This window comes from Gambusia affinis, linkage group LG11 (assembly GCF_019740435.1).
Source record: "Gambusia affinis linkage group LG11, SWU_Gaff_1.0, whole genome shotgun sequence".
NCBI lineage: Eukaryota > Metazoa > Chordata > Actinopteri > Cyprinodontiformes > Poeciliidae > Gambusia > Gambusia affinis.
Genome location: NC_057878.1, coordinates 18,518,605 through 18,534,965, shown reverse-complemented (window position 1 = coordinate 18,534,965; position 16,361 = coordinate 18,518,605). Strand labels below are relative to the sequence as shown.

The window sequence follows — 16,361 nt, the reverse complement described above, 5'->3', positions numbered from 1 at the left end:
AGCATACAAGATATGACAAAAAATAAGTCAATAAATCGTTTTAAATGATAACTAGATGGATATACATACATTGTCGTGTTTTCAAATTGTATTTAAAGAAGAGTCTAGCTGGAGCGGCAGCGACATGAAAAACACGCCCCTTATAAAAGCCGACTCCCTGTTCCTCGATTTGCTTATTCTTTGTAGAAATGTTCTACACATATCTGAACATTTTATTATCAACCGACTATGGAACAGTCTTTACTACAAAATGTGTAGAATAATATAGAAATCAGGATTAATACGGCTAAAAAACAAACTTCGGCTCCGTTTTTTTCCTGCTTCACCGCTCTGTGCTTAACGCTGTCACGATTGCTAGGCAACGTGAGTTCCGCTGAGGTGGATGCTAAACAGCTAGCAGAAGGCTAGACCTGTCCGAATTCACAACTTCTCTCTTCCCGTCGTCGTTTATTCGCGGCCTGCGAAGGACCCGTCCCACATAGACCGGTCCTTCGGAGGATGCAGACCCCGAACGGCTTTAATGAAAGCATGTAGTAATCACAGCGTATACTTGACTGGTGGATATAACCGTCAGTTTCTGCTACACGCATGCCTGACATCAACGTATGCTAATCTGACAGAAGACCGGACTCTAGCATAGCATGCAGTGGGGTTTGGTTTTTACAGAGAAACACTTTGAAAATGGAATAAACTGTTCACATGTGAGAGAGAAATCACCAGAGACTGTGGCTCCTCATCAAACATCTTGCATGACCTGGATTTGAAGCGTCTTGTTTCCCTAATCCCCAGAGATCCTCTTTGTCTAAAAGACTTGAGCTGCAGAGCTTGTTTTTTCTTCTCAATACGTTGGAAACAATAAGCTTTTTAAAATTCTTACATCATTTCCATCCCACAGAAAATAAAATCAAAATTTAAATTGATTTGGAAATTATTTTTGCCTGATTTTGATATTTAAAATACCAAAATTTCCACAAAACTTTATATTTTAGTCTGATTGTATAACTTTTAAATATGAAGATATTTATGTTTTGATCAGTTAATGAGTTCTTGAGTAATCATTTTTACCAAATACTTTTCTACTCTTGAGTAATTGCTGCTTTTTGCTTTAAGTTTAGTAAAAGTATTTTTGAAGTGTACAGTTTTTGGATACTTTTCACACCTCTGTAAAATCCTAATTTAAAATAAGTTGAATTCAATGTGGATGTTTAGTTTTATTTGTAGCTTAAATAAAACTACTGAGTGAAGGATTTACTCCAGAATTTATTTAAAAAGCAAACTGTAATCCTCTGTTTCTTCTCCACTGTAAACAGTCTGTAACCTGAGAAAATAGTTGACCTAATTCATGATGTTTATACCCTATACCTGCTGCAGTAATTATGGCCCGGGCACACCTTGTGCAGGTAAAACATGCACTTCAATGACTGCAGCAACGAAGGGTAAACAGTAGTTAACCGAGGCGAACCACAGCTGAAACCTTAGAGATGAATTCAGGGGAGGAAGGAAGGAAATATTTGATGTCTGCGTTTACGAGTTTGAAGTAAACAACATAAGCTCAGTGTGAAACCGCACAGAAAAGTGTGAGTCTTTTCAAACAAGGCTTCTTCTTTTCCTCCAGTGTGTTCACTCCCACCGGCCTTGAAGGCATCGCGAAGGACAGAGGTTCATGTGTGGCTCCACTTAGAGAGGAAAACGGCCAAAGCTGCACCTCATTTATAGAAATATTCAGCAGAGAACATCTTCCACAAATTACCCCTATATATGCAATAAATCTGTGTTACTATTACCATTATTACTAGATTGTTATTTCACTATCATTAGTTTATTCTTCTGTTTTTGTTGTAATAAAAGTATTAATGTAAATATATATAATAAAAGATTAAACTAACAGCAGATTAGTAGTCTTACAGCATGTTGTTATGGATAAATATCATAACATGGGTTTAACTACAAATTTCTGCCAATTTGTATCAGAAATTAGCTACATAGTAATATATTTCATTAAATTGATTTAAATACGTATTTACTTCTTTCTACTCCTTTTCAAACAGAAAAGTAGTAAACTAATTATTTTGTTCTTGGTTATGTATGCATTTACATGATTTTTTTATTTTAGAAACTCAGTTTTAAATAGATAAATAAATAAAATTACTCACCCATAACACCAAAAATAACCCTGAACAACATCTTAAGCACTCATTCACATCTGTTAAGGTCAAAGTTCATGATTCAGCAGTAAAACCACAAAGAAAAGTTTCATTTCATATTTTCCCAAAACATCTGAATGACTCCCAAGAGTTTGGGGAAATATCCTGGAGCTACAATCCATCTGGAAAGTATTCACAATTTTTCCACATTAATTGTATCAAATTAATCTATTTCTGCACAGAAAAATGTGTGTATAAATGAATAAATGTCACTAAATTAGCAGAGTTAGCCCTGTCAAACGTTAGAAGGAGAGAAATTTGACCTGTCTAGTTTAGCTGCAGGTAAAGTTTCAGAGATTCTTGGAGGATCTTGTCGTGTTCCTGGAGTCGTCATCTAAAACCCGACGGACTCACAGCCCTGCTGCCTCATCCGGAGCGCTTTAATCTGCGTTAACATGAAGAGCAAATATAATCTGGACCCGGCGACAGATGCTGTGCTGACTCAACACTTCCTGTGCCATCAACAGGTTTGAATGAAACTTCTTTATAAAATCAAAATCAAATAGGTTAACAGAGTAGTATTTTAGCACAAAGTATTTTTATAGGATGCCGCTTTAAAAGTTACACAGCAAAAAATAAATAACAGCAATTTTTTATTTATTTACTTTCTCAAAGAATTTTTTTTTTCATTTTTCAAAGTCACTTTTTCACCGTGTTATTCATACATTTAACATTCATGTTAAATGTATATTTAGCTTAGAATGTAAGCTAAATATTTATCTTACACGCTAAATACTGAGCTTGCAAATACATATTTAACTAAATTAATTATTGATCTAAATGTTCAAGAGTGTCTTCAGTCAGAGGCTTCTTCAAATTTGCTGTGATACAGACTGCTACAGGAGATCTTTCCTGCCAACAGCCTAATGACTATTATTTACTAAATAATAATTATATACTAAATAATGTAGCAATTACTTAGTAGTAATAAACAATTATTACTAATTACTAAATGATTAATTTAGTAAAAACAAATTATTTCTAAATTAGCAGTTAGCTCTGTAGATGCTCAAATATCACTATTATTTTAATTAGCTAAAATATTTTTTAATTATTTTAATTAATAAATAATAAAATTAATTTAATTATTAACTTAATAAAATAATTAAATTAGTAATTAATTATTTCATCTCAATATTTAGCTGCAAAATAAGTATTGTGTAAGCTAAATGTTTTTCAATTTGCTGTAAGTTTAAATTCTTTAAATTAGATATTCTGGAAAAACAGCAGCTTTTTGACAGAAATAACAGAAAAAGATTTTTTATGTTGCAGTAAATAAATTTTGTGCAACCTGACAAAAAATGTGGGTCCAATTTAACTTTTTCCATACTTCACGGAGGAAAAGACCTCTATAAATGTATTCACACACATACAAAGAAAAAAAAAAAAAATTTCCACAGAAAATTTTTCCATCTGCATCTCAAAGACACATGACGTAGAAAGAGGCTTATTTTTAACATCTGTTAGATTTAGTATACGTGCTTGAGTGTTTATTTTGGAAAAAAGTTCTGGAGAGAGTCCTGCTCCTGACGTCTGTCTCATTCACACACACACACACACACACACACACACACACACTTGGAGCAGCAGAAATACTGCAGCTTGTTTCTGCGGCCTCACTCACTCATCACTTCAAACACAGTCACGTTTCACAGACTTGGCCAGCGAGTGTTTGGAGGGCAGTGAAAGCGTCTCTGTGCAGCTGGCTGCCGTTTGCAGGTGATGCCAACCAGAGGAGAACTGGGTCAGCACTTTGCAGGCCAGCGATACAAACCTCAGCCTGACTAAAACGTTTAACGACATTTCTGCAAAGTCGGGGGGCGTCCAAAACGCCTCAAGTTTTAAAAAATGCTATTTAAACAAAAACAACTGGACCGCAGCTGGTTTTAAATTATGTAATTTTATGTGTTCATGAATGAATGTTGCTGAAAAAACAACATGAGGACTTCTTGTTTTTCTACAACCTGAGAGTGAACAGGGAGAATGGAGGACACAGAATGTAATTTTTGGTCCGGACTCTGCAGCGTAGCGAGATAAAGTATATAGTTTTCTTTCTGCTTTGGGATCAAATTCAGCTTCATTTTTAATATGAAATGTGCAGGAGATCAAAAACGAAATAACCAGGTGAGGATAACTGATCCAAAGTTTAATGTGGTGAAGCCATAACCTGTTGCACTGGAGGTTGAGTTTTGGGGTTCCTGTATTTTATTCCAGAACCAGATTCCAGCTCCTGTACTTTACATAATCTCTCCCGTTTTGTTTTTTATTTTTGGTAGTTTTTCCATTGTTTGCTGTCATTTCCAGCCCTTGTTTGGGGAAGTGCGAACACGAAATCAAGCTTTCATCCGGACCAAAAAAGTGAACTCTGGTCTAAAAACCTTGGTTTCTGTTCGGCTGAAGTGAACTCTGATGCGGTTTGAATGCAAGCGGACAGGAGATCGCTCCAAAAACAGTAAGCGAACTATCAAGCAGGGCATTCTGGGTAAATACAACCAAAACAAACAAGTGAGTCTAGGACTAGTGGGAGAAATGGCTCAGGTTTATTTCTTTTTCTCAATGACAAAAGACAAATCCTACAACTGCTCAAATCTGACGCTACTCCATTTTTGTTTACATTTCTTTTTCTTTATTTACAATAATATGTACAACAAGTTACATAAACAGTAACTAAAAGAACGACGAGGCTAAAGGAAGGTAAAAGAGCAAAAATTACAAACAGGAAAAGGATTTTGCTTACATTTCAGGAAGAAAGAAGTCGTGCTCAGTGTCTTCAGAGGTGTTCCTGTCCGTTTCTCCAGTGGTTCTTGGTGCAGCGCCACCACAGGCGAGGAGGGGAATAGATTTTTCAAAAGGTCTCATTTGGCACGGAGCAAATCACATCAGCTGTAACTGTAAGAAATGTTGCAATTTTGGGACCAAATGGATCAGGTGTGAAAACACAGTTGGGATTAATAGTGGAGCGTACAAGTTGCCTACATGTCTCATGACAAATCCCTTTAGTTCCCACAATCCCAATGGATACTAATAAATTTAATGAGCTAGTTGGGCGCCTAACCCAGTTTCTCCTCCAACAAGGAAGCTTTGGGTCCTCGCCAGCTGGGTGCGATAATTCTCAACCTAATCAGCTCAATGTCACATGAAAAACATGACATGTTTTTCATTTCAGCACAAAACATTGTTTTGTGCTGAAATTGATTTATGTGTGTATATGTCCGGATGGACGTCTGCTTCGAGTCAAAGTGGTTATATATGAGAAAAAAGTGAATGAAGTTGTGAAGGTGTTAATAATCTTTATAATAATCAGCTTGTTCTTATACAATCACTTCTGAACAAAGCACCATGATGGTTTGGACTCCTGCAGTGGGTCAGTGAAGGTTTCACGGTGTTGCTACGGTAACCGCCAACTGTCAAAAGCAACATGACATAACTGATATACCAATAAATGTCAGGAGAAACACTATTTCACTGTATGTTTACTGAAATCAACAAGAGGAAAAAAGAAGTTATCAAATTATCAATCATTTGATTTTTAAAAATTACATCATATAAAGTCAGGTGGACACTTTGATATTTTATGAACAAAATTGACAGTAATTCATTTTAAGTAACAAAAAACAACAAAATTAGGCAAAAGAATATATTTTTTAAATCTGTTTCTTTCAATAAAAGTCTTATAAAACTTAAAAAAATAAACATGTTTTAATGAAAAATTCACCAGACACAGACACACATCTGCAGTTTTTTTACTCAGTGAAGAGGATCCAGAAATTTTACTAATTACACAAAAGTATAAAATACAGTGTAGTTGTACTTTTACTCGAGTAGATGTAATTGGGTAAATGTAACTTGGGATATATCAGAAAAATTAGAAAGTTTTATAATCTACTAATCAGTTTGTTTTTAAAGAGTCGCTTCCCAAATGAGCACACTGATGGTTCGAACTGCTGAAGTGGGTCAGTGAAGGTTTCACGACGTTGTTATGGTAACCGCCAACTGCCAAAAGCACCATGACCGATATACCAATAAATGTCAGCAGAAAATATCTTTTTGACTAAACAAAATGAATTTGAATATAAATAAACCAATTTTGACAAACTTCACAACAATAATATTGTTAAATTAAAACCCTCTTACATGTTTATATTCATATACAAGTATAAAGAAACAAGCGAAGAATCAGGAAGTAATCAGTTTGTTCTTAAAGGGCCACGTGGTATGGTCAGAAAAGGCTTCAGGGTGTCACAGCATCACCTCTGAAGTCATATTTATCCTGGTTATTAGTCTGGGTGTCAGACTAATAACGAAGGCTGAATCTGACATTCCTCTCCAGGATGTGAAGGAGAGCCTCCGCTGGCGAGGCGATCCTCAGGAATGTGGATTCCTGCTCCTCTTAGCTCTTGTTTTCCAGTGGATGTCGTGAGAAGCTGCTCCTCAGAAGATCCTCGCAGCGACACGGAGCATAAATTATTGAGTTCAGTCGTCCAGTCGTCCCTGGAAGTCCTCAGCTGGCAGTTTTCACAGAAATGAAGTCACACTGCAGTAGCTTCCTCCTCACCTTACATGTTCAGGAGCATCTCTAATAACAAAAACATTCAGAGAGGGTCTGTAGTGACAAACTGGTGGCCTAATCTGAGATTATTCAAAGAAAAGCTTCCAAATTTAGCTTTTTACTCATCAATCACAAAAGTATGACAGAGCACTAAAGCCATACTACAAATTTTTAAAATAAAAACATAAAATAACAAGAATATAATTTTAAGATTTTTAAATTAATTTCTGAAATTTTCTGGAATACACACATTTCTAAGTTTAAAAATTCAAAACGTAACTAGAGAATACTACAAAAATTTTTAGATTAATCTCAGAGATGTAGAAAAAGCAAGAAAATTTTAACACTTTGAAATTCGAAAATTTTTAACTTTTGAAACTCAGAAATGTTTTTCTAGAAATTTCTGAGATTCATGTCAAACTTTGAGTTTCTGGCATATTTTTCATTTCTGGAGTTTAGAAATTTCCTTGTTTTTTGGCAGCAATTTCCTCGTGTTTTAAAACACTGTGGCCCAAATACACCGTTGTAGGGAATATTTTATGATATCTTAAAAGTTGAAACATGCAGACAAAACTTTTGCCACAGATCTCATCGGTACTAGCCTGTAAAAGGTCTGGACTAAATCGGATATGCAGCAGTTTTATGTGTTGAAGTTTAAAATTTTACCCAATCTAAGTTTGTCCTTGACATATAACGTGCCAGTTTGAACAGCTATGAAACTTACCGGAAATTACGTACACTGTAAGCAACTGTCCTCCACGAGCCTGGCTATACAAGATGGCGGATGTTCATGTTAAATCGTTTGAAAGAACTGAACTTAATGAACTTTCTCTGTTGCCGTCGCTAAAACTACAGAACAAAACAGCGCAGAAAATTGACGTCATCGTTCAGGATTTCTCCTTCTGTTCTCTGATTGGCCGGGTAGAAAATCAACCGGAGACAGTTCAACCCAAACGGAGAAGTGAAAAGGGATGAGAATATAATTATGTCGGCTGGTCTTCATATTTTTCACAGTTTTATTATTCAACAGAGTAAATATATCCCCACAGATTAAAGGGTGTGATCTTCATTACAGGATTAATGACGTGAGGAACAGGAGGAAGTAAGTATTTACATGTACCAGAAGGCTAATGGTGCGTTCAGGGGGAATGAAACATTCGGAAATTGCATGAACGCACACAAATACAGTTTACTGATGCAACATTAAATGCTGGATAACAACACAACCATTTTTTCTGCTGCTGCCTGCAAAAGGCGTTGTTAATCCTATTTATGCATATTTGTATAGTGTAAAAAAAACTGTAACATTCTCTGGGCTTGTTCTTTATCTTGAATTTCTGATTCTGATTTACAGTGAAGTAAATCATTATTTCTATTGACAAACTCAGCAGGAACAGCTGAGGTGTTTATATGGAAATCCTGGATTTTGATGTGTTTATTTGCAGTTCAAACTCTTACTGGAAGTTAAAGAAAGTTTTCCACCCAGATGGAAAACACTGTGGGAGTCGTTCTGTATCACCAAAATAAATCTGGAATCCTTTTTTTAAGAAGTTTTCCTTCCTCTAAATTTCACTAGTACAGACATAATTTTAGAAAACAATTGTTTATTTAAGTAGGAATTAAAATTACTACACTGATAAAAATCAGTGTAGTTGCCATTTCATGACAATATACCAACATAAGATTTAATCTGTTACACTGTATGTTATTACCACTCCACATTTATTAGTTTTCTTTCTCTCATTTTGTCTCTTTTTACCATATAACTTCCCTTTAGCCAAATAAAAACCCAGATTTTCTGTCTTAAACTAACAAACAGAAATTGATCAAATCATCATGGATCAATCAACACAAATCAGAACAATTTATGTGAAACAAAAATGACTTTTTTTTAGTGTTAAGTCAGTTTATGAACATCCAGTTGCACAATTAGCCAGTTGAAGAAGTAAATGTTCATCTTAATTCTTCTAATTGCTGTAGTGATTGTTTTCTTTCCTTTAATCTTATTTTTTCAGAAGTGTTTTTGTGTCGCTGTCCACTCGTCTCCATTGTTCAGATCTTTCCAAAACAGGAGCCAGCAGCTTTTCGTTATTTCCTAAACAAGACAGACATCCTCCCGCGTTTCGCTGAACCGCGTCTGCTTCAGACAAATTGTCACGCAGCCTGGAAAGAGTAAATGAACCAGTAAATTGGTGTTTGTTACGCCACTATCTGTCAGATGCAGGTGACTTTCTGAGGTCTGATGATCTCTGATTTTGAAAACTCTTGTCAAGTTGGGCGTTTCCAAATAACATTTTTCATGCTGTAAGAACATTACAAGAAAAAAATTTATATGATAAATACTTTTCCTGACATAGCAGTAGTACAGTTTTAGAAATCTTTAGTTTTAGTACATTTATTTAATCAGTTCACGCCACAGATTCTGAGACAATAGCAATGGAAGAAAGATTTTTTGTGTGTCTGGTGAATCATACATAAGACATTTGGATCATCGCCCACAACTAGTAGAAGGATTTTTAATTAAAATGTTCTTTCATACACTTCAGGAAGCTCCCCAGGGCCTTTTATAAGAGAATCAATATAAATATGAAACCTTTGATTCCCACCAAATTCACCCAGAATTTGTTGTTATAAAACTCAATCCAACTCTGATCATCCCTCTCACTCAAAGATTTTCTGTTCAGAATTCTGAAAAAAAAAAAAAAAATCAGAATAACTTTCTTTGTTCATTGTCCCTAATCCTCTTCCGTATATATGGAATCAAATATCTGTTAAGAATAAATTTTGTTAAACTGTTTTCTCATAAATATACATTCCATGAATCAATTGTTCATAATGAAAGCAGATCTTACTATTTTCTGCAGCTCATTATCTAAACAAATTTAGATTAAAAAAATATATATATATATTGCATGAAGCCAGCCAGAGAAGAGCACATCACTGCAGTTTCACAGATGAATCTGCTTTTCAGTTATTAACACAGTCAGTATCAGCCTGATCACAGACTAAACACAAAGCTGTCCTGTGTTTTGCACTGCAGGTGTTCATTCTCTTTTTATCCACTTTCTGCATGAACAACTATTATTTCCCTCCAACAAAGGGAAGGAAATAATAGTGTTGCTGTTACAGTAACACTCTACCCTGACCTGCCCCGTTGTCCCCCTCCTGTGTCCATTTGGTGCCATTACTCAGACAAATTCTGCAGACTAGCTGAAATACTTTAAAAAAAAAATTTAAATAAGATTTAAGTAAAATAAATCTGAAAGCATCACATTCACAAACGAAAAGAGCAAAGCACAGCTTGAAAATATAAATATTTATATAAAATATTACCTTTTTATGTCCGTAAACAGCTGTATGCAGTAATCGTAAGATTAACTTGGTACAGCCTTTAAATATAAGTTGATTCTCCAAAACATATTACAAACAAATACAATATTACAGTGTTAAGGAGGTGTGTGTATCTGTAGTCTGTATTCAGTGTGAACCTTAATAAAGGCTTCTATCTCACTCTTTAGTGAAAAAGAACTGTGTAAAAGTCTTAAATCATCCCTTTGTCTTTAAAATTTTCTATCTAAAATGCAGATTTTATTTTATTCATTTTCTTTTTAGTCGTCCGTTCTTGCTTATTTATATATTGTTAAGTGTAATTTGAATAATTATTCACTGAATGTGACGATTGTGTATAATTGCAAAAAATTTAAAGCGCATTTAAGTGCCAAGCACTTATTTTGAAAAATGGAAGTGGTTTACTTTGAAGAGTTCTTAACCGGATCTGGTTTTTCTGCTCGTCTACTGTTGTGTTGCTAGGATACGAATAGCCGTTGTCGCTGAAAGCCGTTACCTTTAGCTTGTTCAATAAAAACTGAACATAGAAAATCTTCAGCAAAGAGTTTTAAATCTCCGTATTGATTGTAAAAGCTTTCACTACGTAATGCTGATTTATTGGTCAGTGTTTGAACACTGAACAATATAAATAATGGCGAGAAAATACCGAATATTTTGTGGATATGTTATGTAGAAAATGGTGAACTACAGATCATTGTCGAAAAATTCATGAGACAATAAAGAAAACAAATCAGTCAGGACACATTCCAGGAACCAAAATAAGTTTATTAGCCCCTTTTTTTAAATCCCTTTTTAAATATTCAACCATCAAACTAAACATTCAGTGCAGATGATCAGTCTTTCATAAAGCTATGAAGTTAAAAAAATATGCAAACTTGATTAGAAAAATAATCACTTTTAGTTCCATTCAAGTGATGAAAAAGGATTTTAACGTGTAAGGTGCTACAGTTTGTGAAAACAAAAGCAACCAGTACAAAACGATGGGCTGAAATGTTTACTGCGCTGCAGGAATTAGTCTGAATGCAGTGTTTTAGGAAAATAAAAACATCAAAGTACCTCTCAGATGAATAAATGATTACAGTACACTCTCTACAAGAGAAAAGAAGTACTTTGATGCGTCATTGTAACAGATGATATAAACGTACCTTTCTAGAACATTTTATCATTATAACATCTCACATTAAATAACTAATATTTGAACATTGGCTCTAATCATCTTAATTAAATATTTGTTTCTTTTCAATTAAAATATATTATAAAATATTTAACTTTAAAAGTAATGATTATTGCATTCAGTGCTGACACAGTATAAGACAATGAGTAGGTTTGGTGTTAGTTGTTTTAAACACATGAACACACACACAGGCATTTATTAAAACACCAAACTGCATTTCTGCATCCAAAGTGGTTTGACATTTTTTTTTAAATATTTACTCTCATAAAAACAAAACTTTACAGTAAAAACAGGATTTATTCCCTTTTCCGTGCATGTAGCTGCTCTAGTAGTAATATTAGCCCAATTACAGTTATCAAACTGTACATTCTTTTCAAGAGAATTGTGTTAGTAAAGTGTTAGAAAAAACATTTAAATTAATTTTATAAGTGCTTGAATAAATCAGGTTTTTAAAGTGAAGTAGGGTTTTTTTTTTTTTTGCCTGAAGTTTAAATATAAAAACTGAGAAAAGAGAAACACAGCAGCTCTAACTTTTGAATCACAATCAAATATGCTTAAAACAAAATCGTTCCAGCAGCAGTCGGACTCTAAAACCATACTCTGATGGTTATTTATTATTACATAGTAAATTGCATATTTACTATGTAATAACACCAAGCTAATTTACTACATAGTGAATTACATATTTACTATGTAATAATTTACACAGTAAATTATTATTTGCAAAATAACTATGTTTTTAAATAACCTTTCTGGTTTTCTGCTCATCACTGATATATTGTACTGTAAACAATCTGTTTCTTTTTAAAGTTTAGTACACATGCACATTACGATGCACATCCCTTGGATTATGAGTACAACATTTCTGTCTGTAATCTTATACAGTGTATTATTATTGTTTTTATTTATTTATATATTTTCAACACTTTTGTAACTTTTTGTTCTGCTGTTGCACACGCATTTCCCCTGTGTGGAATAATAAATGTTCCTTTTCTATTCTGAACGTCAGTGTATTTGAACAGGTGTTACCAGGTTCCAACAGCAGAGGGCGCTGTGCTGCGTCATTCTGCTAACTGTTGCTTCCTGAGTGATCAGCGGGCAGACCGGCTTTTTCTGCAGCGCTGGACGTCGTCTGCTCTACGTGGCTGCAGCAGCTGGAAACTGGGAGATAATACTGGTTCTGTTCCATCAAACTGGGACTGAATCACTGGTTATGCAGTGGATTCCTGTTGAATCTGGATGAAGCAAGCCTACGGAAGGTAAAGTGACTCATAAATTTGTCCAGAATATAAAGACAAAAACCAAACCCTGAAACTTTCTAATTAGCAACATATGAGTTCCTGTTTCCATGGGGTATAAATATGATGTGACACAGAAGCCCATTTGTCTCAGTAACTCCTCAAAATGGGAAAAACAAGAAGGCATGCAGTTTTGTAAGTTCTACCTTAACCTGTTCAAATCTACAGACAGAACAATAATTATGACAATAATAACAGGGTTTGAAATGTTTCCAAGCACCACACTATGGAGATAAAAACAATATAAATTAACTAAAACAAGATGGTTTCAATTCACTCTTTAATATAATTTTTTACTGGTATTAATAATATCTCATGCTAGTATGCTACAGCAGAGATAAGGTAAATAAATAGATAACAAAATGTTATTTTTTGGGAAGTCTCTCTCATCTCCTAACCACCTGACTGGTCCAAAAAACAAAATAATAATTTAACCCAAAATAAACAATAAAATTCTATAACATACAATGCTTTATACATATGTATGAAACAATGAATTTAAGGATCTATTCCTACTGAAATTAAATGCTTTAACACAATATACAAAGAGAGCTACAAATAAATCTCTGAAAAATGTTCTCGCTACGTTCTCTGGCATTTAGAAAGTCGAAATAATTTTGGCGATTCTGACTGAATTAAAATCAGACCAAATTTATCTTGTTTTACATCAGACAATGAGAAAAAAATGTTTATCCTTATCAACTGGTATATATATATATATGTATATATATATATATATATACATATATATATGTATATATATGTATATATATATACATATATATATGTATATATATATATATACCCAATTACAGTTATCAAACTGTACATTCTTTTCAAGAGAATTGTGTTAGTAAAGTGTTAGAAAAAACATTTAAATTAATTTTATAAGTGCTTGAATAAATCAGGTTTTTAAAGTGAAGTAGGGGTTTTTTTTTTTGCCTGAAGTTTAAATATAAAAACTGAGAAAAGAGAAACACAGCAGCTCTAACTTTTGAATCACAATCAAATATGCTTAAAACAATGTATATATACATATATATATATATGTATATATACATATATATATACATATATATATGTATATATATAAACACACACACAACCTTTTAGGAGTGTTTTTACTACTCTGTATTTTCTACCCACTGAATGAAAAACAAACATGTTTCAACCAAAAATTCACTAGACAAACACACACCTGCAGTTTTTGGAAAATTTTCACTTGCCTGATTTTATTTATTTAAATGAATTATTGTAATTTAGTTTTTCAAAATACCAAAATTTCCACTTAACTTTATATTTTGGTCCGACTGATGATGCAATTTTTAAACAATTTATAATCTGATCCGTTATTCAGTACTTTAGTAAACTTTTTATCAAATACGTTTTTACTCTTACTTGATTAATTTCTGGCTACTTTTTACTTTTACTTGAGTAAAAATATGTTGAAGTTTTGCTATAATTTTTGGGAACTCTCTCCAAAACTGCACACTGACTATCAAGAACTTTCAAGCAGTTTCCAAACTTCTAAAACATCCTGTTGAAATTCAAGCATTTTGAAGGACTTCAAGGACCAGTATGATCTGTGTTTCTATGATTGTTGGACTTTCTCACCTTTAGCGTGGTGAACATGAGGCCCATCTCTCCGTGCTCGAGGTTGGGATCCATCAGGTCTTCAATCAGGCTGACTTCAGCTCCCAGGTTCCTGACCCTGCAGAAATAAGAACGTGAGCTGCAGAAACTTGTTTCCAGAAACATCAGAACTGGACAGCTGGTGAATCTGCACCTGGCTCTCAGCACCACGTAGAGGAAGAGGGGGAACAGGTCGTCCATGCACCACAGGAAGTCCCCGGCCAGGAAGGGTTTCACCTCCAGTGTCAGCTCCTCAAACGTCTTCTGAATCACCAACAGTTTATCCGATGGCGTAAACGTGGTGCTGCGTGCAGAACGTGCTCATTAAATATGGATTTTAATACAGGGGTTTTCAAAATGAGGTCCGGGGGCCGTTTGTGGCCCTTGGACTGATTCTGTGAGGCCCCAACTGCAATTAAAAATTATACAAACTTGGCCCTTAGAAGCAGATGGAGACCTTTAGTTTATAATCAGGGTTAAAAGCATTAACATAATTTTCTGACACAGGAAAATGTAAAGTACAACACAAAGTATTCGTCTGTTTATTACCAAATTTTAAAAGCAAGAGACTTTCACTGAAAAGCTAACTAATATTTTGTCCTGTATTAAAGTTGATTAAATATAGCAAGCGAAGAATGCTATATTGTAAAAAAAATTAAAAAATAAAAAGTTGTACAGTTTTGCCAAAAAAATTCAGAAGTTTTCTAGAAAAATCAAGGAAATTTCTGAGCTTCAAAAGTCAAAGATTTGCTTTAAAAAAACAGAAATTTTGAGATTAATGTCAGAAATATTCAACAAAAAAAACATTGAAATTTTTTGAGTTTGGAAAGGTGAAAATTTGCTTTAAAAAATCTAGAATTTTTAGATTAATACCAGAGATTTCTTACAAAAATGTCAAAGTTTGGTGGAAATTTACTCTTTTTCTTTCTATTTAGAAAACACCTTTGTAGAAATCCCTTTCAAATCTCCAGCAGCTTCATTTCTTTAATTTCAGGCTGTCTGTTTTTGAGTTTGCAATTTTCGCAAAACGTGTCAAAAAGTTTGGACACCCCTGTTGTGATCCCTCTGCAGTGATTTCATCTGTGTTGCGTTTATTTTGTGGCACCTGATTTGTTGGAGAGTCTCAACAGCAGAAATGAAACAGGCATCTTTACTGCTGGAAACGATCTGCAAACACCACAAAATAAAGAAACAAACTACGTTTAAATAGTTTATAGGGACTGAAGATGACTTTAGACGTTTTTACATCACAACAAGAAACTTCAATGTGTTTTATTGTTATTAGATGATTTAAGAACATGTTTAATTAAAAAGAATGAATGAAGGAGTACTGATGAAAGCCGAATATAAACCATCCTAACCTGCTTTTTCTCCCCCAGAATCGACATCCAGTGAGGCCAAAACTTCCTACAACAGGAAACAAAACAAATATCCACAAAAAGCAGTTAGCATAACCGCTAACTTCTCAATGCATGAGGAGAGGACAAGCTAATGTTCCTCACTATACGGCAGATATTTTTCATAGTTTGGTTGGTACTGACAGTTATAATCAGGTCCAACTTATGTAAAAAGATGATAAAAATGAACTAAAAAAATAGTTTCAATTCACTTTATGTTATTGTTATACATATTTTTGTGGTCATATTTTACATTCTGCAGCATGGACAAAGAGAATTAAAATATTACAAATGTTATGCTTTAAAATATGTTTCACACACACCTGACTGGTCTGAGAGCAAAACACAAATTTAAAAAATTTTTATTGAAAGAAACTGATTTTATTTTCTGTTATATGAATTGTTGTCATTTTTGTTGTTCATATTTCAGTCCGTCTGATGATGCAATTCTTAAACATTAAACAATTGATAATTTTGATCAGCTACCAAGTGTAGATATTTCTACCAAATACTTTTTTACTCTTACTTGAGTAATTTATGGCTTCTGAATATCAAGCACTTTCAAGGACTTTATGCAGAAATCAAGCACTTTCCAAACTTGAAAAATCTTAATTGAATGCAAGTATTTTAAGCACCTTTACGAACTCGGTTATTTATGATTTTCTTCTTCTTCATGAGGCAGATTATGCGCTGGAGCGATTGAGCGTTACATTGTGTGTGTGTGTGTGTGTGTGTGCGCGTTTGTTTCTAAACCTTGTG

The 16,361-nt window shown here is 33.9% G+C and overlaps 1 protein-coding gene across 3 annotated transcripts in view; it reads right to left on the bottom strand.

The window, feature by feature from the left end:
* Positions 1-10,845: 10,845 nt before the first annotated feature.
* LOC122839311 (alsin-like) overlaps positions 10,846-16,361 on the bottom strand; it is a 35,415-nt gene continuing 29,899 nt past the window's right edge. For all 3 annotated transcript variants that reach the window (XM_044130759.1, XM_044130760.1, XM_044130761.1), the window contains 5 exons: positions 15,567-15,612; positions 15,311-15,372; positions 14,360-14,509; positions 14,188-14,284; positions 10,846-12,525 (listed from right to left, as the gene is read on the bottom strand). In XM_044130759.1, coding sequence (XP_043986694.1) covers positions 12,487-12,525; positions 14,188-14,284; positions 14,360-14,509; positions 15,311-15,372; positions 15,567-15,612 — 394 coding nt within the window. In that variant the 3' untranslated portion in view covers positions 10,846-12,486. The remainder of the gene's footprint in view (positions 12,526-14,187; positions 14,285-14,359; positions 14,510-15,310; positions 15,373-15,566; positions 15,613-16,361) is intronic.